General features: G+C 39.1%; 1 protein-coding gene across 5 annotated transcripts in view; it reads left to right on the forward strand.

The window, feature by feature from the left end:
- Positions 1-22,788, forward strand: part of RAI14 (retinoic acid induced 14) — a 91,501-nt gene that overhangs the window by 40,866 nt on the left and 27,847 nt on the right. For all 5 annotated transcript variants that reach the window (XM_065655919.1, XM_065655921.1, XM_065655923.1 and 2 more), the window contains one exon: positions 12,673-12,803. In XM_065655919.1, coding sequence (XP_065511991.1) covers positions 12,673-12,803 — 131 coding nt within the window. The remainder of the gene's footprint in view (positions 1-12,672; positions 12,804-22,788) is intronic.

Below are 22,788 nucleotides of genomic sequence, written 5' to 3' on the forward strand. Positions count from 1 at the left end.
GTTTATAAAGACAAACTTTTTAAAAGCTGTATAGGTGCAGAAAGGTGTAACTATTGAGTAGTTCATTATACCTATTTAGCTGAGCAGTGTTTGTAACAATGATGGTTGATGCATTAATGTAGATTTTTAAGACCAATACCCATTTCTTTGCCAAGAGAAGGCTTAAGAATATTTATTTTGGAGACTTCTAAAAATCTCTGCTTATTTGTGTATTACCTTTTTAAAATAGCTAGCCAGAGGGATCCAGGGAATGCTTGTACATGTCACATATGTCTAACGCCTTTCCTTCTCCTGGGACCAAACTACATTACATCATATTTTATGATTACAAGACAGAATTTTAGTGGAACTTGGCCATATGGTTGAGTCATCTGTTCTCTTCAGTTTTGGAAGGATTATACTAGCATCTTCAAAAGACTCTTAAATTTATTGGCTTTTTTAGCCCATAGAATTTGGAAACTTTCTGCTGTCTCTGGCAATGTAAACTATACCATTTTCAGTTTATTATTTATATAATCCTTTGCAGTTATTAACTGAATCTATTAAAGATGCTGTTACAGGATGCAAGAAAAAGATTCTTGTATGTTATTTTGGGTTTCCTGTCTTATGAGACTGAAGGGAAGCCCAAAAATATGCAATGTGGATTCTTAAAAGAAACCAAAAAACCCCAACATACCCACATTCTTTACATTTTTGTCATGACTCATAAAGCTCTTAGGTGTTATCTCTTCTTCCTTGAAGACTTAAAACCTGTTACAAATCCTTGCTCTCCCTCTCTCACTCCACCCTTTCTCATAAATTATTGAAAACCATGCTTCAAAAAGGATGAGAATTACCTCACTGCTGACTAGCCATTTGCTCCTGGGAACAGTCCGAATTCAGCAGTTATTCATTCATAGCGGTTGCATTAGATGTACTCCTCAGAATCCGGCATAGCTCTGGTGCACAGTCTCAGTCTTTGTAATATAGGCAGAGCAAACAGAACACGATGAGGAGTATGACTATTATATCTAGGGGTATTTCTCAGGTCGCTCTACTTGTAAGCATCAAAGAGGGAGGGTGGCTTTAGGGAAACATTTTATAAGATTTATGTTATTACTGGCATTTCTCTCTCATGTCAGCCCCTCCATGGACCCTGGCAAAGAGATTATGGCTGTAACAGGGATTTTTTAATGATAGGGCCTACTAGGCACAGCGGGCCTACAGACTTTGCATGGGATTGTGTGCTCTGTCTCCAAAGAGACTGAGCACTGTACTGCCCTTCAGGATTTTATGCTTTGTGTATCTTTTCATTGAAGATTTTTAATTTTCTTTGTACTGGGCAGGTAAAAATCTCTAGCTTTTATGCTGCTGAGCTCTTATAGAAAACGTGTGTGGTTCTTGTGAAAAAATCAGAATATAAGCTAGGCAACCCGAAGTATGTTTTCTCAATGTAGCAGCAACAGTATTCCTTGCAGAGGGGGATCAGGACTACAACAGACAAATTGATGGCAGCACTTATCTCTGATAAGAGTAAGTTGATGATGGTGGCATGCAAATATAATCTAGTCTAGAAGTAATTAATAGGAGCCAAGAGGTTTTGTGTTTTTTTTTTTTTTAATTAAAGATGTTTGTTTGTGACTTCTGTCATCTTGTGTGAATAATCCTAGCATGTCTGGTGAGGTGCAGGGTATCCAAATTAGCAAGAGCACTGTAGCAATAGCGCTTACCACTCTAGTAAAGCACACATGGATAAGAATATTCAGATGAGAATGGGAGGGTTATTTATGGATAGACTGGTCTTTAATACTGAGCTGGGCTGGTTGCACCAGGCAGCAGATAGCTCAGTCACTGTTCAAACAGGCAAGAGTTAAACTGCATCAAAACTAAATTTCCACAGGCTGCCTGGAGGATGGTGTGCCAGCTGTGGCCCCATCAGATGAAAGGTGAGCCATTCAAGCCTGCTGAACAGAAATTCTGCTTGAGGGCTGTTCATCCTTTTAGAGAAACAGAGCTCCTTCTGCAGGTGAGGCCTGAGGGGAGGAACGAGGGTGATTGCCTGCTTGCTCTTTCTCTCCTTTTACTTATAAGGCCTGCCATGTGTGGGCAGTTCATGTTCCACATATAGAAAGTCTGACACATGAAAGACTGGTCTGATTCACAGTGCGTGTGGTGTGGAGGATAAACTACGTGGGAAGATGTGGTGGTGTGAAATCTCATATGCTCTTCTCTGGCTGCTGAAGTGGATTTTATTTTTTGCAAAACAACTGCTTGCTTCCCCAGTTTCTTAAGTCTGACTGGCAATATATCTTCAGTATAACTTTCCTATGATTCTTGAGTTATCCTTCATTGCCCCCGTGGAGGTAAAAGCAGCTAAGCTTAGCTCGTTACTTTAATATTTGATTTTGGAGTCTGACATATACTAGTTCCAGAGGTCAATCCACGACACAAACATCTATCAATGGCCTCATGAAGATCAGACAGATAGTGAAACTTTTTGCCTGCTTTTGTAGTCATGAAGTACTTTTGGAGATTGATTTGAGCCCTTGAAGACTCCAAACAAAATAATTTCTTGGAATAGGGATTTGTCTCTGTGTATGCACTGTGTTTTGTTTGGCTTTGTCATGGGTTTCAGAATAGAAGGCTATAACCCAGTAAGAGTGGGTATGTCCTTTGCAAGAATGACAAATTCAACTATAAATAGACTGTTTTTCTACTCTGAATAGTTTTGAGATTTTAATATATATTTTGTTATGACTTTTGAAGTTGTATTGCTTCCTACAATGGTGTTCTAGCAGGCATTAAAAATAGTGTGATTCTATTATTAAAAATAATGTGAAGTGGTTTTAAAAACAACCACCTAAGAAGTTTGCTGATGCTTGTAGAGAATACTAAAATGGTGGGGCTCTGTCAAGTAATCTACTTTAGTCTCTCAGACCTTTGTAGCTGACACAGTATTAAGGAATGCAAGATAGTCAACACAACAGCGAAATAAACAAAATTTGCTTGCATAGTTCACGTTGTCCCTGTATTTTACAGCCTGCTTACCACTGAAGTATACTTACCAGATAAAAGGTGAGATTAGATTGTCCAGCCAATTTCGCTTAAAATTTCATGATTTCTTTTCCTAACTGACCATGAAGCAGTCGTGCAGCAGCAATTGTGAAAACTTGAAAGACCTTATTTGAGTTGCAATTTGACCTTGATATGTAGCTAAAATCTGCTGATTCAGTAGTTCTTCAGTCTAAACTTTGTTAGAAAGCAGTCTGTTCCATGCATCTCATGCTGATGATCAGTTTCTTGTTTATATATTTTTATTTTTAAGTATAAGGAAAACCCGAGGATTCTTGGTGGTCCTTGGGTAATTTCAAGATGAGAAGAACATCATCTGAGTTCATTGTAGCCCAAGTCTTTAGAAGTATGAGAAAAGGCAGAACAACGGGATATGGTCACTTCAAACAGGATTGATTTGACTTTTGTATTTTTAACAAGTCCCTTGTCGTTTTTTTCCTCTGTGTAAGAGTTGGTCCAGAATGGACCATGACACTCTGTTAAGATAAATATTGTTTCATTTATACAAATACACACAATTAATTCTTGTCTTTACTTTCTTCTGTCTTATTGAGAGTGAATGACTGCATGTGATGTGGTTACTGCTACATCCTTTGCTATCTGAAAGTAAAGATAAATCTTCAGTTGCTGTATTGGTGATGTGTGACGTGATAAACAATGGGCAGTAGCTGGTCTTACTGCCAATGCTCTGGCTGTATGTTACTGATGATTTAGATGTAGCTTTTCTTGTTCCATTCTAATGCCTCACATGTGAGCTTTTTGCTCATCGCTTTTCCTTTGTCTCCACTGGAATCAAATTGTCTACTTGAAAAGATCCATAGTTGCTTAGAAGAAAATAGAAGCCCTGATGTACCTACACGTGATATTAACAGGAAATCTCACTGTTCCTCGAATGCAAAGATTGCTTTCTTTTGTCTTGTTAGAGGGCTTAAAAGTAATATCTGGAGGCAAAATACGTTGTGGCCTTTACTAGGAAGTGAAATGAGCAGCATGTGTGAGCTGTGTGTCTCCCAACCCAGGCAGAACTCCACCATGTGCCAGCTGTGTTCCTGGGTCTGGGTGGACTGTGTCATGTTCTCTTGACTTCCGTTGCGGACTTCCTAGGCTCATCCTATTCACTTTCTTACTCTGACAGAGGTGCAATTATACAGTTGAGTTACAAAGGTGTTTGCTTATCTCTGCTTTGTTAACTGTGCAGGATCCCTATGCTGACCTTATGGCTACTCTGCATTTAAAGCATGACCAAAACTGTGAAAGCAAACACAGGTTTTTAAAACAAACAAACAAACAAAACCAAAAAACCCCCACAAAACAACCCCAAGAAACTTACTAACAAGAAACACAAATATCTCAGCAAAACAGTGAATTCTTAAATGCATTTCTTTCCATTTTAATTTCCCTCTAGAGTGTTCTTGAAGCACAGCTCACATCCTGCTGCAAATTCCAGTCATTATTTAAGCAAAGACCACACTAACTTTTTTTTTTTACAACCTCCCCTCCCTCCCAAACTTACAGTCTCAGACAACCATTTCAGTCAGGTCATCTTTCCCCTTCTCTGCTGGTGAAAGACCCTTTCATTTCACAGCTTGTAGTCCCCTTTTGCCAGGAAAGCTTCTGGGCAGCCTCACTGGCTGAGAGAAGCGCCCTGCTGAGTGACTTGCTGTTCAGTTGCATTATTCTGGGGTTCAGCATGAAAAAAAAATGGCTTGCTTGGATTATAATAACTTCTTTATCTACAGAAGCTACCCAATGAATGGGTAATTATCAAGGTTTACTGACAATCTACCGTTAGTCTTTTGTTACCATTCCTTGTTCATTCACTCCAACTGCTTCCTGCCTTCCCCATGGTGCTTTTTATCTCCAGTTCAAATGGAATTCAGGGTCTGACACAAATACAGACTCCAGTGTCAAACAGACTTTGCATGGGCAGTTGCCCCAACTAGGCACAGTAGCTCAAGAAGCAAGAGGAGGACAATGGATTAACACTTCTGGTTGTAAAAGGTTCACAGGTTACTTACATTGCTGCTGCTCTTTCCACCTTTAAAGAAATGCATGTGTAAGCTCTGTAAGCTGCATATGTTTTGTCTTCTTATCTAAATATAATTAATATTATTAGCCATCGGTCACCTGAAACAGGGAACATGGATGGCCAAGTGAAGCTGAAAAAGACTTTCTGTTGTAGCAATTAGTGATGTTTAGATAATATCACTATGAATTACTTTCAAAGCCATTGTCACGCTTTGCTTTTTGACAACTTAATCAGAGGTCAAGACCTTACTTGTGGTAAAGTTAATGAACATAGCATCTTTTAGCATGGCCTCCGGGGTGCTGTCTTAGTGGAGTGCAGTGCAACAGAGGTCAGCTTGCAATGCCACCAGTTCTGTGTATGTACCATGGGCAGACTTGGAAAGGTACAGGGAAGAGCAGGAGCCACATCCCTTGAAATCAGCCTGGGAGGCAGCAGCTTCTGGCATCTGCTAAACTCTGAATGTCCTGGGAGTTGCTGCCACAGATTGGGATAAGCTGCTGTTAAGTTCAACAACATCCTGCCCCTCTGCAAGGGAGATTTCCACTCCCACCACACAAGTTTGCTACTGGCAAATACAATCTCTAAATTGGGGATGGAGGCCAAGGAAAGGTATAGGCTATTTACTCACATATCGCTGACTCCTAGGTTATCGTGTTTTCAGGTAAGCCATTCTTTTGAGAAAAGCAATCATCTATTGTTTTAACTTTGAGGGATGTTTTGTCTAGGGAATGCATTCCCTACAATAGGATTGTTCTTGTTTTTAAGGCACTCTTGGGAAATCCAGCACATGCAGACTTTCATGGATGACCTTGTGATGCAGTGGTGTTCTGTGTCTTTGCCATGTGATTGTTTGTGACGCCAGTCTTAAAGTATTCCTTTCCTTTTCAGACAGTGAGTTGCTGAGTTTGAAATTATCAGGAATTTCAATTTGCTACTCAGCTTTCCTGCAGTTCTGATTTCAGAGGAGATAACATAACTCTGTCTCCAGTAGGCTTGCAACAATGCAAGGTCACTTAAATCATCTCCTGTAGGCTGCATGCCAAAGATAAAGAAACAAAGTTGTTGTCCAGTTAATGTTTTCTCAGGTCTTTGCACGTGGAAAACACTGTGTACAAGTGCTAAATAGAACTGTCACCTCTTGTTACATGTTGTTATTTCTTGCATGACATTTACTGGTAATCTCCAAGGCAACTGAGGCTTAATATCCTGATGTGGTGATGATGAAAAAAGAACAGGTACCTTTTTAAAAGATATTTTAATTCTTGAGCTTCTGTTCTGGAATGGAAAAAGTTCACTTTGTGACAGAAAAAACAATATGTAAAATAGGTAGTGCAAGCTTTAACTATAAAAAAATAGGCTTTGATGTTAAGGTTTCTCTTTGGACTCAACACAGTCTGTCAACTCATCAACAAACTGTGTGAGATCCCAATGATGAAGGATTTTTGGTGGGCAATTTCAGCCCCAAGAGTATGGTAACTACTTTATTAGTATCTTGCAACCATAGAATTATCTCTAGGTTTGTGGAGGAAATAACCTGTGCATAGAGGAAGCTTAGAGGAAAGACACAGTCCACAGCTGTCAGCACGGTCACTGTCAGTAACTGCTGCCAAAGCAGGTCTGTGGATGATGGAGCTGGAGCTTTGAGAGTTCAGCCTGTCTTAATGGTGATCATTGAAGGTGTTGTGAGCACTTAGCATTTGGTTTGACTGTCATGGCCTTTTTAATCACTAGTCAAAAACTGAAGGTGTAAATCAAGTGAACCAGTTCTCTCCTGCCCTATACCTCACTCCAATATCTTTGACCGGACCATGGCCTGTGCAGGAGTGACTTTCCATCCTAACCATGGCTAGCACTTCCCAACCAATTTCTTTTTGAGTTCCTGAATGTTCAAATATGGGAAACACTTAACTGTCACCAGAGAGACCCTTCTGACTGGGACCATACAGCACAGTTTCCTATCTGAAAAACTAAAATCGATACTAAAGAGTGATGTTAAATTTCAGTCAGAAATTTCAACCCAGCTCTGCTTAGCCACTGGATGTTTGGATTTTGGCTTATCATCCATCCATACAACTGCCATGGTATTGTTTTTAGTGTCCTTGCTTCAGCATGGGAAGTGATTGTAGCAGTTAGGGTTTATTAAGTAGGGATAGTGGGTTATCTGATCCCTACATAATTATACTACTGTCAATAGGAAAATATTGACTATTTTTAGCCATGATTGAAAACTTCTTATCCAAATACTTGCACTTCTTGAGCTTTGATCAGTTTTACTTTGTCTCTTCATATGTAATGCCCATTATCACTACCTAAACCAAACAGTATACAAATGTGGTGGTGTTTTTTTAAGAAAACACACACAAAAACAGCACACAAAAACCACACACAGAGAAAAAAAACAAACAAAAAACCAAAACCACAAAAACACACACAAAACCAAAACAACAGCAAAACCTTCTCCCCACAAAGAAAAAAATCACTCCAAACCTGAAGAAGTACTGAGTGAAGTACTGATTCTGTTATAGGAAGCTGAAGTGTGTGTTTCATCAGCTGAGTTTTGCATGTGCTCACAAGCCATTGTTATTGAAGAATGTTAATTGTTTGAAGGAAGGCTGTTGGTAAATGTTTGGCATGTGGCCTACAGAAGAGGGGGAGTTGGAGTTAAACAAACCCTATGTGTGAAATCTTTTCCAGGATGAGATTCTTCCGAATTCATTACACGCGTGTGTTTACCTTTACACTCAGCTGCTCCAGTTCTTTATGTTCTTGCTCCATGTATGTATAGCATGATATGTCATACCGTACTACTCATTTGGCTAACTTGCATATTTGTAACACTCGTTACACAAAAGAAGCAAAAACCTAAAAACTTTAGCTTTATTGCTGATGAAAAAGACCTGCTCAAGTCTGGTTTTATTGCTCTGGTGCTATACTAACGAGTTTTTCCTGAAGACTCTGCTGCTACTCTGTTGTTAACCTTCAATTTGATGTGCCCTACATGTTTTCTCAGAATGATAGATATTTAGGCATCTCTGACATAAAATGAAACATTCATTTATTCTATTTGCAAGAGTTGTAGTAACAGGACTGAAACTTCCCAAGTGCTGTTTGGTGGATGGTGCTGTGCTACTTGGATGAAATGTGGAAATTGAGTTTGTGGGTGTAGATAAAAGCAAAGGGAGAGTGGAGAGGAGGCTTGTGATAGAGGGGGCAGGATGTGGCACTGGGGCAGCTGAAGAAGAGGCCTTACAAAAATGTTTTTGCAGCCTGGATAAAGGGGAATGTGGTGGTTTGTGGGGTTGTGGTGAAGGGAACTTGATGCAGGGGGTTTATAAAGTTAAGGTCTCCGGTTACGTTGGCCAGCTCAGTCCTTCCAGGACTCTTGGCAGAAGAGGGCATCTCTCCTGCTTGTTTTCCAGGAGAAACAAATGCTGGTGCTGCCTGATAAATAGCAGTTCAAGGTGGCTTATACACTTAACAATATTCATCATATCTAGGAGTACCCGTGTTTGGATCATCCCAGCAGAAGTTACCTCCCAAGTCTTCAGTGGATACTTGCTGATAAGTGTGGGAGTGAAAAACAGGCTACTATTACAAGAGATTCAGAAATTGTGTGTAATGCAACAGTCTCTGCCTCTGTTCAGAGGTCTACGTTTTCTGATCAGCTCTGGGCTGCAGCGGCTGTGCAATTTTTGATTACATAAGGCACTGTGAGAGCACTTTTGACTTAAATGCCTCCTACTTGCTTGCCAAGTCACGGGTACGGTGTCGTTCTGGGTGTCATATGTACTCTCTTTCCTTCTAGATTTTTTTTTTTTTTTTTTTACCTGAAGAGGCTGAGTAGTAGGGCTACAATTCCTTATTGGAATGGATGTTTTTGAGAGTCTGTTGCAGGCCATTTATTTTATTAGCTGTACCTTTAACTTCTGGAATGCATTGTACAATGCTGCTGTTTTGAACACAGTGGGGAAGAAAACATGAGTTCAATCCTATCAGAGGAACACTTGAGAAACAGTTGATGCCAGCATAGTTGTTTTTTCTGTGTGGACAGATTTATCACTCATTTCATTTTGAAAATAAAATGAGGTCTGTCAATAGATTTATATAACTTGCATTACACTTAAATGTGTATAATTTTGAGAGAGCTTGAATATGAAATGTTCTTTTCATTGACAATAATGACATATTTATTGATGCCCTAGAATGGAATCTTTATTGCTTTAATGAAAAGATATGTAACTTTCATATGAGCAATATAGCATGATGGCTTTTAAGCATCTTAAGTAGAATACAGGTATTTTAGTTTATAAATGAGCATAACTGCTGCACAATGGTGCAGAATGGACACTGCATGTATCCTTTGTTTTCCAGGAGCAAAACATAATTGCTGGTACAGTAGTGTTAAAAATGTTACAGCATCAGTAATGAAATCTGAAAACACGCAACTGGAAGGACTAATGTAAACAAATTAGGTATGTGGCCGTCTCTAAGACTATTTGTTCCTTTAACAACTGAGTCACAGTGCTTAAAAGAAGAGACAGTAATTAGGTATAGAACTGAAAAGAGGAGCCTTAAACTACTACCAAATACCGATATTCCTATCCTAGCTTTCAGCTTCCACCACTTCTGTCTAAGTAGGAGAAAGAATTAGCAGCTTTGTGTGAAAAGTAAGGAAATGTACGCTGATAGCCTTTCCTTGACACTGAGATGAATCTGATAGAGTTGAGTGTTTTCAAGGTCCCTTTGAGACAGTATCTTACTTAATGGTTTGTACAAGTTCGGTTCTGTTTAGTTCTTAAATATGAGGGAATCTATTCAGCTGGACAGACAAGTAGGAAGCATTTTTTTTAAATGAGGCAGGCATCATTAAATCTTTAGTTGTGTTTGTGTGTGGTGTTTTTTTTCTTAATAAAACAGGTATGGTTGAAAAATACAGTAAAGATTGATTAAAATCTCTGTTCTTGTAGGAGACTAATATCATATATCATAAAATGTTTTACTGTTAGCATGAACATGGCATGATTCTGCAACATCAGAATCACTTTAACAACACTCCCGGCCTTCCCGTTCAATATCTGTATATCTCCTAGGTGCAGCTTCCATGCTAGATAAATACTGAGGGCTAATTTGGGACCCAGCTGTGTTAGTTTCCCTTGAGTCTGGGATGTTACTGGTGGTGTAATTATGGACAGGAATATAGCTATCACAGCAGCTTCTCCAAGGAGAAACTGACTCTTGATCTCTGTTCTTTCTTAAATTTGGGGGTTGGCATTAGTGTGCTTGTTTGCTTATACCAGAATACTGGATGTTGGATTGTGTATCAATAATGTTTCATTTTAATAGCTGAATATTGAAGGAATATTCAGGAAACTGCTTCTTGAAGACATGGCCAATTTTGTAACAAAAAGCTGAATGCTCTTTTGGAAACTGTTCTGCCAAGGATTTTCAGCAGGCCTTAATCTTAACATCTTCCTGTAGTTTATTCTGTTTTATATTTTGGAAGTACCCTGGTAATTTCAAGTAATGAGAAAAATCTTTAAATTAGGTTTATATTTATTTTTCTGAGTATGGGCTAGTATTGGGTTAGACATGTGAATGTGTGTGGGTTGTGTGTAGATTGTCATGCTATCTGCCATCTTTTCCTCTTTCTTCCAAGATTTAAAACAAACAAACAAAAAAGCGCAGAAGATAGGTGGTACCAATGTTTTACAGCCATCTTGGTGATTTGTGGGTAAGGGCGATTCATCAAATATCCTATATTTAAATATTTTATATGACTGAATAATAATAAACCACAGAAACAGTACAAACTCTAAAATAAAGGGCACAATACACTGTCAAACAGTGTTAACTTTAAAGGATTTTATTTACAAGTAAGATAAATTTTTAACATCTGCTTTTAATAATAGGCTCCCTTTAAAAGCATGAAATTCCCCCAATGAAGAACATGCAATGAGTTTTGTTTTAGGTGGAGCCTGCTCCTTGGCTGGCCACTCATTTTCATGGAGTCTAAATATTGCTAGGGGAAACAAATTTTTTTGCTGATATAGTTAATGCTCTAGAGTCTACAGAGCTTTACTCCAGTGCAATAACAAATATAACCTCCTTAATCTTCATTTACCCACTGGTCATACTACTGCCATAACAGTCTGCAATTGCCCTTTGCCTTCTGCATGCCACCTCCTTTGACAGAGCTGTCACTCATACTCTTGGTTCTAGGTGCTGCCCTTTCAACTCCTGCCTGCTCAAACTGCGTGCTCCCTAATGTGGTAGTTTTTTGTTTGTTTTTTCAATAACTAGTTATCTGGCATACTTTCTTCCTGCTCTGGTTTCTAGGGTGTGCACAGCCTGTGGAGTTAATATCATCATGCACCTCGTACACTTTTCCTCACAAGTCCTGGCAGAGAAACATCAAATATTTTGTTCAGCAAGGGACAAAAAAGTCTGTGTTAAGCATCAGGACAAAGTGGTTTTTTAAGCTGAGTATTTTTCAAGGAGTTTATTCATATGAATTTATTTATTGCCAAAGTTGTGCAGAAATTGAGTGCTAATGACTAGGCAGTCACACTGGAGATAAGCTGACTGATGTCCATAGTGTGCTGAAGATAACTCTCCTGACAATAGTCCAAATGCAGCTTTCCATTGCACCAGGTTGCTCCTCCTGAAGACGGAACCCTGTTGTTCGTCCAGACTAGAAGGCAAATATGCAACTTTCACTCCTTTTCCAGAGCTTGTTTTACTGTGATCACATTGGGATACAGAAGGTTAATTGTTCTCTGTTTTCTTAGTGTCTTGCTAGATCCAGCTTGGAGGTCTGGTATTGCAAATAGGCCATGTCCAGAGAGTTCAGAAGGGATGGGGGACTTGTCACATGAGGAAGTCATGTCCTTTTACTGATTCAGCTGATGAGAAGGAGCAAAAAGACTTGGTGGATTAAGTTTGGAAATATGTAAATGTTTGGTGGTCGTCTTGTCTTTCAGCGATACTAGGGATGTGCCATCTATCTGAGTGGTTGATTTGCTTGTTTTAAAGACAAATGTGGGATTAAAAGTTCAATAAAGCTAGTTGCAGTCTACAAAGGGCAGTCTCTCAACCTATTACTCTACGAAGTATGAGCTGGGAAAAGCCTTAAGTATCGAAAGTTTTGGCTGGCCTGTGCTGTTAGGGTGGGGTGTGAATCAGCTGAGGCACCTCATTGCTTATCCACATGATGTATGTGATGAAGGTTCGATGGGGCCAGTGCAGCTCCAAAATAGAAACCAGGACTAGACAAATGAAGGAGAACTTTTTAAAAAAAAAAATGCGGTAAGAACAAATGGAGTTTTTTCCTGCACTGTTCTTCTACAGAGTTTCCACATTAGAGGTCATCTCCAGTGGTTGCTTAGGCCCTGACTTGAGCCATTGAGTCCTTGTGAACCTGTGCTGCACACCTTGCAAATTCCTTTTATGCAGCTTTCACTTTGCCATTTCTTTGGGTTGGGCTTTTGTTTCAGTTTTCAATGGTGATAAATGTGTGCAGGATCACTCAGGGGAGCCTGTGCACAGTGCTTGTACTATTATAATAATATTTTTCTCTTTTTCTTCTACTGCAGACCAATGAGTGGAATAAGAACGATGATCGGCTGCTGCAGGCGGTGGAGAATGGGGATCCTGAGAAAGTGGCTTCATTGCTGGGTAAAAAGGGAGCCAGTGCCACCAAACAAGATAGTGAAGGCAAAACTGCGTAAGTCCAACTTAAACTTCTGATTTAAGCATAAGAGAGGGGAAAGAACAGCCTTGGGTGTGTATGCCACTTAGGTGAGTTAAGAACCAGAGACCATCCTGAAAATGAAGTTTTCTTTTTTATCTGTAGCACAAGACATTCTGGGAATCTCCTTTCTGGTAGTCTATATTTGTAATTCTACATTTAAAATGCCGTTTTAGAATCACAAATCCATTGAGGAAACTTGAAGCTGGATTGCTGGGTAGATTTGGGCCATTTTAGGACAGGGTATTTTGAGCCTCGGGAATTCAATGGCACACTGCAGATTGCATAGTCCAAAAGGCATTAATCTTTGTAGTTATTTTTTCTCATGGGCATTAGTTTAATGACACAGAAATGAAGATAAATTTTCTTTCTAATGGGTTAGTTTGAACTGAAACTATGATGATTGAGTTTTAAAACCTTGCAGATGCTAATGATTCGTGCAACTGTTCCTTGTTTTGATTGAAGCTTGGCAATGAAAGTTGTGTGTTAACAAGATTCCTCTTGCAGTCTCAATGTACTTCATATATAAGGATTTTCTTCTTCTATTCTTCCTCTTGTTCTCTTGTGAATTGTGGAAGATAAAAGATTACAGTAAGAAAATTACAGCCAAAAGATAGCTATCCTTAAACTTTCTTTCGTATGGCAGAGAAAGATTATTAAATGGATAAATGAGAAATAGGCATCCCATGACAGAACCAAAGCCTTCATAAAATTCTGGATATATATGAAGAAAGGAGAACAGTTTCTAGTCTTGGGGGAGACAGCACAAGGCAGTTTATACTAAATAAGTTCTAATGAATTACTTCTGGGTTACATTTTTTGAGTTGAGCTCTGCTTCTTGCTTGGTCTGTTTTAGTTTCCTTCATCTGCTCTATTCCTGTTGTGCATCTAAGGAAACCGAATGATGGCAGTGACTCATAATGACCTGCAACTTCTTACAGTGGAAGTTTAAGTCCTCTAATTATTTCAAGTGTGCTTTCTCCATATTTTAATATGTTTTTAATTTTAAAAAGTTACACACGCATTTTTTCTTCTGAACATAATTGAAGCATGGCTTCCATTTAATCTTCTGAATTACAGCTATGTTTAGCATCTCATGTTTTCACAGTCAACAGAGTTCAGATTTTAAGCTGCACTGTATTCAGAGTAACACCTAGCTTGCAGGTTTCATATATAGTTTGATACTACGAATTTTTCTAGGGAACCAACCAAGACTGGTGTGCACAAGCCTCTCAACTATAAGAAATTGGATTGTTGTAAGTGTAGGGGTCTAATGCAACGATTTTCAGCTTTACAGGGATACGCAACAAAATTCCCCCTTTTTCTTCTTTATTTGCAACTACAAAGTTGATGACCATATATTTGAATTAATGATGTTGTTACTAATAATGCAGATACAAGTACTACTTTTAAAATTGCTTGGAACAAATGTGGATTAATGCTATGAAGATCTTTGCTTTTACTTGTTCCATATGCTCATGTAATTGTTGTTTACTTTTTTATTTATTTCTGTGTAGTGGTTTAAAAGCAACCTTGAGAGAGAGCAAAGAAAAATAGTATTGCTGTGATACAGAACTACAGGATGTCAACTCTTATTCGTTTTCCAATGCTTTGAGAAACTTAGCAAACCTGCTCAGGTTATTTCTGTCTCAGTTTTGAATGATAGAGACTGACAGGTGTAGAACCAATTGACGTTGATATGGAGAGACATAGCTACCAAAGAGTCTTGTGACCCAGAAACGTTCTCCTGTATGGTTTATTAATAATAGGCAGTGCCTTGTTTGCATTTTTCCCATTTCGGAGTCTTTTTTTAGTGTGTGCAAAATCAAGTAGAGCCATCATTTCTGTTTAGGTAGGCCTGTTTCTCCTGTGTTTGCAGTGTGATGCCAGGGCTTCATTCCTCATGATCGTTCTGGGTGCCTGACATAGCTGTTTTCCCCTGTCTCGGAAGTTCTGCTTAGAGGCACAGACCCTCCTGCAGCCCTGCACTGAGGTCTGCTGGTGTCCCGCAGAAGTGTGGTGCTGGTCTGTAAGCCACCTTTTCTGGAACGCGGGAGACTCTCATGCTGGGAAAGAGCAATCTGGAGAGGTCTTCTGGGGACAATTGGCCAGTGTCATGCTCAAATTGCACTGGCTGCATTTTAGAAAGTGGTCTGCAGTGCCATGTGAGAAGGGAGCTCTTTGGATGAGTGGTCTGTTGATCCCTGTAGATATATATTGATGCATTTGTTTACATAATTAGGCTGAAGGTGACTAACTAGAAGAACATGATGGATTCAATTACGTAACAACTTGTATAATGTGACTTTGGATTCTGCTTGAAACCAAAAAAGGAGAAACAATTACATGTTGCAGTATAGGTTTGTTAGGCCTGTCCTTGTCTGTTCCCTTAAGGTGTGACATTTATCTTTTAAGATCTTTTCTTTTTCATTCTTTTTGCTAATAACCCTTCAAACAAACTCCTGATACTGCCCATATCTTTATTCAAAGCATAGTAATGTAGTACATTATTTTAAACAGAAGGTGGAGAGGACTCTAATTTTTCATGCTTAAAGGGGTACTTTGAAGTTTTTGTTTTATAATCAAATAGCTTCTTAATACAAAATGCTTAAACTGAAAGGAACAGAGACCAGAACCCAGGATTTTCTGTGTTTGTCCTATTGAGTACTGTATGCATCATTCCACTGAGTCCTGCTATAATGTGCTGCAGCTCTGGCCCCGTTTTGGGCAAAACCACTTAAATATCACCCATGTTCTCTTTTGCCTCTGTCCTGTTGGTCCTTTTCTTTGTATCTTGCCAATGTGCAATAAAGCAGAGATACTCAAATTAATGAGGTCTAGGTACCAGTAAATTTCTTAGAGGTAATACTTAGAGATTTTCATCAGGGGACTTAACTCTTCAGCAGTACGTCTTTGAAAAAATATTTAAAGAACATGGCCAAAGTAATGAAATTAGTTTTTTAAGACTTGCTTGACTTACCGCACCACCGTCTGCCTCTGACTCAGTCCTTTCTGTAAACAGTAAATCAATTTTAAGGCCATGGAGCAAATCCACCTTTGGCTTAAGTTGACACAGCCCCATTGTTGCTCCCACTTACACAGCACAGACTATTGCCAGGCGCACTTGTAATAGAACCTATCTGGAAATCTGACTCTGCCATTGTAGTCTTATTCTGCCAGATAGTTTTTTTGTCCAGTTTCCTTAAACAACAAAGCAGTGCTTTCCAGTTTGGAATTTGATCATTTAAATCTCACTTAAACTAACAAAAAAGGCTTTTCAAAGAGGGCCTTTTTAGGAGGGGATAGGATTCATTCATGTACTGTATTTTCCACAACAGCAAGTGTTCAAATGAGCTGTTATTTAAAGAAGCTGCTGCTGTTATTGAAGGACGGGGCCCTGAGTTTTGGAAAGGATTCACAATGTATAAATGGCAGCACTTTCTTGTCCTAAAGTTATTTTGTCCGTATGCCAGTCCATCACTTCCATGTTTGCATGTTCCTGCGAGGTACTGAACTAGAATTAAATGCTTACGGCTATTAAATGAAACAATAGGTCTCTGTAAATTTTTTTAACTGCAATTGAATCAGCTGTTGTTTAATAAAATGAGTCTGACAATGGTATGAAAAAAGCTTTAGAAACCTCTACAAATGCACTTTTTAAGGACTCTCTGACAAAACTACTGTCAATAGCAGTTAGTAGAAATTATATTTTCATTTGAACCAGAACGTTCATGCCTTGGAGGCTGAACTGAAAATAAATTTTGGAGCATATTCCCAACCCAAATCCTTTATATTTATCAGGTATGTAGTATTAGTTTTCTTTCTTTTGGATCTTATTGTATAAGGAGGTGGGACAAGAGGCATGAAAGACATCACTGATCAGAAAGTAAAACAGGTTTTAATTACCTTTTAAGAGGGTCTTACCTTGTACATAATAATTATCTCAAAGAAACCTATTGGAAGAATACAGATCCACTACAGTTGTTTTACTGTTCTAGTTGAGAAAGAAAAACATAGAAAATGGTTTAAACAGCAGATCTTCAAAACTGGAGAAGCCAGGTCCTCCCAATGACTATGAAATGGAAGAACTGTATCACCCTCCCTTGCTTGATTCCAAATTTCTATTACATAAGTTCTCTAGGAGACCTTTGAAATTCAGGCAGTCTCTACATTATTTTCTTGTGCATATGTTGAGCGTCCACAGTCTAACACCATGCTCTAGAACATGTTCCTTTTATGCAGACTCTGTATCATCTCTTAAAATTGCCTAAACAATCAAGCAGAAAAGTATACTGACATATGGTCTTTTGAAAAGTGTACCAGGGTAGAAGCTGCAAGAAAGGTCTAGTGCCTGAGGACTGTCACCTCTTCAGGAATGGAGTTCATTGTTATTCCAGTGACCTGATATGATCCCTGACAGAAAATATTTTTTTAATTACTTTTATCACAGTATTTAATTTATCATGGTCCAGAAAGCCATGACAGTGTCTAGGTTTCAGAGCAGGGACAAAATAAGGAAGACCACAGTCATCTCCACCTGTGTCTTATCTCTAGCCAACAGATGGCTGAAATCTGGTTCTTGTTCCAAAATTTCTTGTAAAGTTTATTTCCATAGGAGATTTGGGTGTAAAAGATTTTGGCTCTGAAAAACTTTCCTGAAATTCTTTATGGGTTTAAATCCTGATTGTTCCTTTTTGTTCCCCCTCTCCCCTGCAGCATTGTTATGAATATAATTCAATTAAGATGTTGATATTAAGTTTCCTGAAAAATTGCTTGCTACTTTAGACCAACGCTTAAAAATGTTAGTGAAACATCTGGGCATGGTTAGGTGTGTCCATCCTTTGCCAGGATAGTAAATGGGGCTAATTAACTTTCTGTTATGTTCAGTATGAGACAATTGTTAACGTATAGTGAGATGAAATGCTTGTATCTCTATTATAGAGGAGCAACACTTAACTTTGATTTTTATAATTCGGCAATACATGAAAAAATCCACATTCCATACATGCATTACTGTATTGACAATCAAGCAGGCTTTTAAATGAGATCCATGGAGTGGAATTCACATCAGTGGTTTGTTCATGGCTCTTGACTGAACTTCAGTGTAGACTGTTTCTCATGGGTTTGTGTACATGACCCCTCACTAAGACTTGGAGATGTACCATGATCCAGTTCTTACTTCTTAGCTATATTTTTGAGAGGACTTGAAATCAACAGCATTCAAGTTCTGCCATATGCATTTTTGAAGTAGTTTTGTGGAAGACATTTTAGTATTTCTGTACCTTCATGTTATGGAAAAAGAAGTGGAAAAGTCATCTTCTGAAGAAACAGAAATTAATGCTCTTTAGCTGGATTTCAGTTACAAAGATCTCAAACTTCAGTTATGAAAAACTCAAGTGTTTTTACTTTCTCTCTTTAATGAATTCTTGTGTTGTAAAGCAAACAAATTTCACTTATTTAAAGAACAAACTCCGTATTTCATATAAATTTCTTTAAGCATTGAGAAACATTGCATGGGTTTTGTGTCTTAGAAGCACAGGACTTCCTGCATGGGACAGCTAGAGTTCAAGGGGGAAACAATCAGTCTGTATTTCTTCTAGCATCCAGCTTGTGTCTTCTGTTTTATACATACTTTTTCACACAGGGTGACAGGATGGCTATTCTTAATTAACTACTGCATTTCATTATCCATTAATAGGGCTGTCATCTCAGAAGGAAGCCTGAATGGCCCCTGTACATGTGTTCAGATGGCCTGTGAGCTCCCTGTTCCACTCCTTCTCTGGGGTAGGATCAGCCAAACCTGTACAATTGGCAGTACAGGCAGACACTGGAATTCCCTGTAGAGCAGCTCCATCCACAGAGGTGCCAAAACCCCAGATTTTACCAGACCTGGCCAGGTTTCAAGAAGTTTGTCAGTTGCTTGGGTGAGAGTATAGCCTAGATGGTTAGAAAGTTTTTTTGTGCCTGGCTGGAAAAAGCTGCAGGTTGGCTCATGTGGAGCAGAACCCAGCGCTGTGGCTGCTCCTCGCGCTCCTCTTGTCCAAGCTGGCAGGGGAGCAGGAGGGAAACATGCCTCTTGTGGGTCAGGCCAGAACCAGGCTTGCTAAGGCTGCAGTTGCTTTTTTTTTCCCCTCAGATTTATATCTACATAATGGGCTGCAGTTGTTTTACCTGTTTTTCAAAGACTTATGCAACCAAATGAGCTCTATGTGTAGATCTTAATTACACCAACTGGCTTAAAAATGTGCTCTGATCTAGGGAACAGACAGCCAAAACAGAGTGATATGCAAATGTTGGATTTATTTCTCTTTTTTTTCCTTAGCTTTAAGATGAAGTCTTGGGCAGTAGACTATGTTAGTGGCTGCTTATTTATCGGGCTTCTATATCACTCTATATTTTCTGCTACCTGCTTTACAGGTGCTTTTTGTGTTAGGAAGATACTAACTGGAAAATGTAGGAAGTTTCTGAAGTTGCCTTTGCCTGCACATGTCTATGTTCCAGTCCATACTCCCCTTCAGAAACGTAAAATCTAAAAACCTTTAGTAGTATAGTTATTCCAAAATGCAAAATAAAAATATATTGCCATAATCATTTAAAGAGTTTATGAAAACAGATGTTAAGAGGTCATCTTAACCATTAGTCTCTGAAGAATGTGTTACTATAATAGTAGATTATTATAAGTACATATTATTGCATTTGGTTTGCAATTCCTCTTTGAAGTAAGAGAAGTTAACTTCATACAGTTCAGTGGAAAAAAAAAAATCCAAGTAGTTCTGTTGTTTCAAATCTGAAAAGGTCTCAAGTATTGTAAGTGTAAAAGGTACAGAAACTTCAAATGCAGCACATAACCCTGAGCTGTCCTTTGTCAACATCCTTCATGATGCATAAGGATATGGTTCTTGGAGCACTGTATGCAGTTCTTAAGCCTTGCTGGATTTTCATGCAACAAAAATATTTTCTTTAGATTAACTTTTATTCAGTTGTTCTCAGTCTTTCCATCCTCTTCCTGGCCTCTTGTTATGCTCACATGGTTTGGGATTTCCTTGCTCTCATTTCATGACTTTTCATGTACTAAGGTGGTTGTTAGGTTTTGCTGGCCCATAGGCAAACACACCAAGCGGATTGTGTTGAATGATGAAGGTCAAGGGAGATGCTAGTCATTGCTTTCATTGTTGGGCTTAATTTTAACTTTGAACTCTATTCTGGCCTTGCAAGAAGGCGCAGCAGATGGCTCACTGGTTTTACCGAACTCAGGGAGGAAGTTATGTTGATCTGGGCACATCCATGGCACCCTCGGGGATTTCAGCCTATGCTGAAAAGATGTTTTGCCAGAAGGCTTATGTATGAAGTCCTTTGGGCTTTAGATGTGGGATACATTTTTAAAGAAACTGTCAGAAGAGCTCTTCCCTACTCCTTTGCCTTCCTCCATCCCTCTGAACTTGGCTTTAGAGGCACAGGCGACACTGCTCTCATTGCTAGGCTCTTTAAGCTTTTTGAGACTTCATTGTTGTTTGTACTTTGTTTTCCTATCCTACAACAGGGAAAATAAAAGTAGTATTTCAAAACTTCAGACTTTCTGACAATGCTTAGGAGTGCCCTGAAGCTTGCTTTTAGCAGAATCTCTGTTGCAATTTGCTGACATTAGTTATTGAGGGACTTTAAAATGGACACTCTGCAGGAAACTTCATATGATAAATCTAAATTGTGAGCACTTATGTTTACAGTTAATGGTACATGGAGGAAAAGTCTATATGTTTCAGACTAGAAGTGGGAGTTTGTGGTAATAGTTTGCCAAAGAAAACTGTTTGAAAATGGAACGGCTGGAACACAACCTAAGAATGAAAAACATAAAGCTTCTGAGGATCCCAGAAATCTCTCTGAAGAGCAGCTGGGTGGATATTTTTGCTGAGTTTGAAGGCTAAAATCAGGAGTCTGTAGCTTGCCAGCTCCTGTGTTGCATGATGCAATTGCTTCTTTCCTATTAAGAAAGCAGCCGTTCAGCAGGCTTGCCTTTTATTAATGTCTATACCTCAAGGTGTGTTTGATTGAAACAAGAATTTTATGCTATGAGGCAAAACTGGAAACTTTGGATGAAAACTGAGTTTGTTGGGTTTTTTTAAATGCGGAAGTGGCATGTAGGGTTTTTGCCTGATGGTTTTGTGTGCATTGGGGAGGGCAGATTCCATCTTGTGTTTAAGTAGAAGGTACAAGAACACAGGCTGTGTGCATTGCTTTGCTTTGCTGGTGCTAAAGAGAGGGAGGGGAAGAATCTCCCACAGCTTGTACTAAATCCATACCTGCCTATGTCAGCTTCTTAAAACTTTGACCTGCCTGCACTCCAGAAGATGTTAGCAGCAACTCCTTGATTGAATGTCTTAAAACTCCAAATACTTAATTTTCTCAGTTTGTACTGGTGCCAGCTCTGGCTTGAAAACAAAATGTATTTCTTGTAACAGTTTTTTTCCTAAGCTAATTTTTGCACTTTTGTGGCTGCATGCCTGTATGTGACAGGGTCATGAGGTGGACAGCTAGCATTTAATGAAAAGCTGCATTTATGACATTTACTCTCAAGAGGAGGTGAAATGGGTGTAGTGTGAAACTATGGCTTTTATTTGTTTAAAAAACCCCAACCAAACAACAACAAAAAGTAAAGAACTAGTAAGAATTGTTAGTGGTACCTGTAAATGTCTGACTTTCCATTCAGACACTGGTTTGCCAAACATCTGGATGGTTCTGTCATGGTCTTTTGTCTGTCTCTGAAGTTGTAATGTCAAAATGGCTGTAGTAACTGAAATGTATCTTCAAGAGGATTTATCTGGTGATGTCCAGGAGTAGTCTGCCTTTCTGAGTGCTGATGTGGTTTCCACCATGCAGCTGGTTCTGCTATGCCCTTTCGCTAAAGGATCACAAATTTAAGGAACTCACGTTCCCAGATCTTTATCCTGGTTTTAGGGAAAAAAACCCCAAGAAATCAGTTCCCTGACACACATCGAAGCAAGAGGACATTGCAACAAGAGGGCACAAGAGCAGCAGTGGCGTGGGAATAAACTGAACTGGTCCTTCTGCTGCCGTCTGCCACTGCTGTTTTCATGCTCAGGTAATAAGGATGAGGAGGAACTTGGTTAATAAAGAGGCAAGACTACTTTTATTCTCAAGTCAAGAATTGGTAACATGCCTCAAGATGATTGTTATAGATAGGTTTGCCAATAGTGAATGGTAGCCAGATTTCCTCTGTAATTAAATGACTGGCTGTTTCTAAGATACATCTTTTCAAATGAATGGCTGTCTTTTGATAATGCGGTCAGGGAAAGATAAAGATCCAGTGGCTTTCACAGGGAAATGTTCATGGTTTCATCTTTGGTTTTAGGTTTAAGGTGAAATTCTAGGTCCTGTTCTTTCCTTTGCAGTGACAGGGTGCATGAACCTATGACTGTGTGATGAAACAGTGGAAGGCAGCTTTGGTTTTGTTTGCTGTATCTGCTCACCAGCCATACAGGTACCTACCTACCTGTGCTAGTGCAAGGAAGAGGCAGAACCGGGCAGGTGCTGGTCATAGAGGCGTAATCCATGATGGAATAGACACTTACTACTTTGTCTGGTGTAGTGGTTTAACCCAAGCTAGCAATACAACCATGACAGCAGCTCGCTCACCCTCTCTCCACCCCCACTCAACCAGGGAGACAAAAGGGAAGGGAGAAACTTGGATTGAGATAAATACAGTTTAATAAAATAACAAAATACGGACTCACTACTAGTAAATATATATATATATATAAAAAATAGAAATAAAAGGTTCTGAAGGCAATTCCTGACAAACATGCTGAGCAGCCAGTCCTAGGAAACAGCCCAGTCTTAGCAGCAGATCCCAAAGAGAGAAAAGAGAGGAAAAAGGCAGAAGGGCCCAGAGGCCTCTGCAGAATGGCAACAGGCTGGGCTAAATATCCTGACCGAAACTTCCCAT

This window comes from Caloenas nicobarica, chromosome Z, assembly GCF_036013445.1.
Source record: "Caloenas nicobarica isolate bCalNic1 chromosome Z, bCalNic1.hap1, whole genome shotgun sequence".
Lineage (NCBI taxonomy): Eukaryota > Metazoa > Chordata > Aves > Columbiformes > Columbidae > Caloenas > Caloenas nicobarica.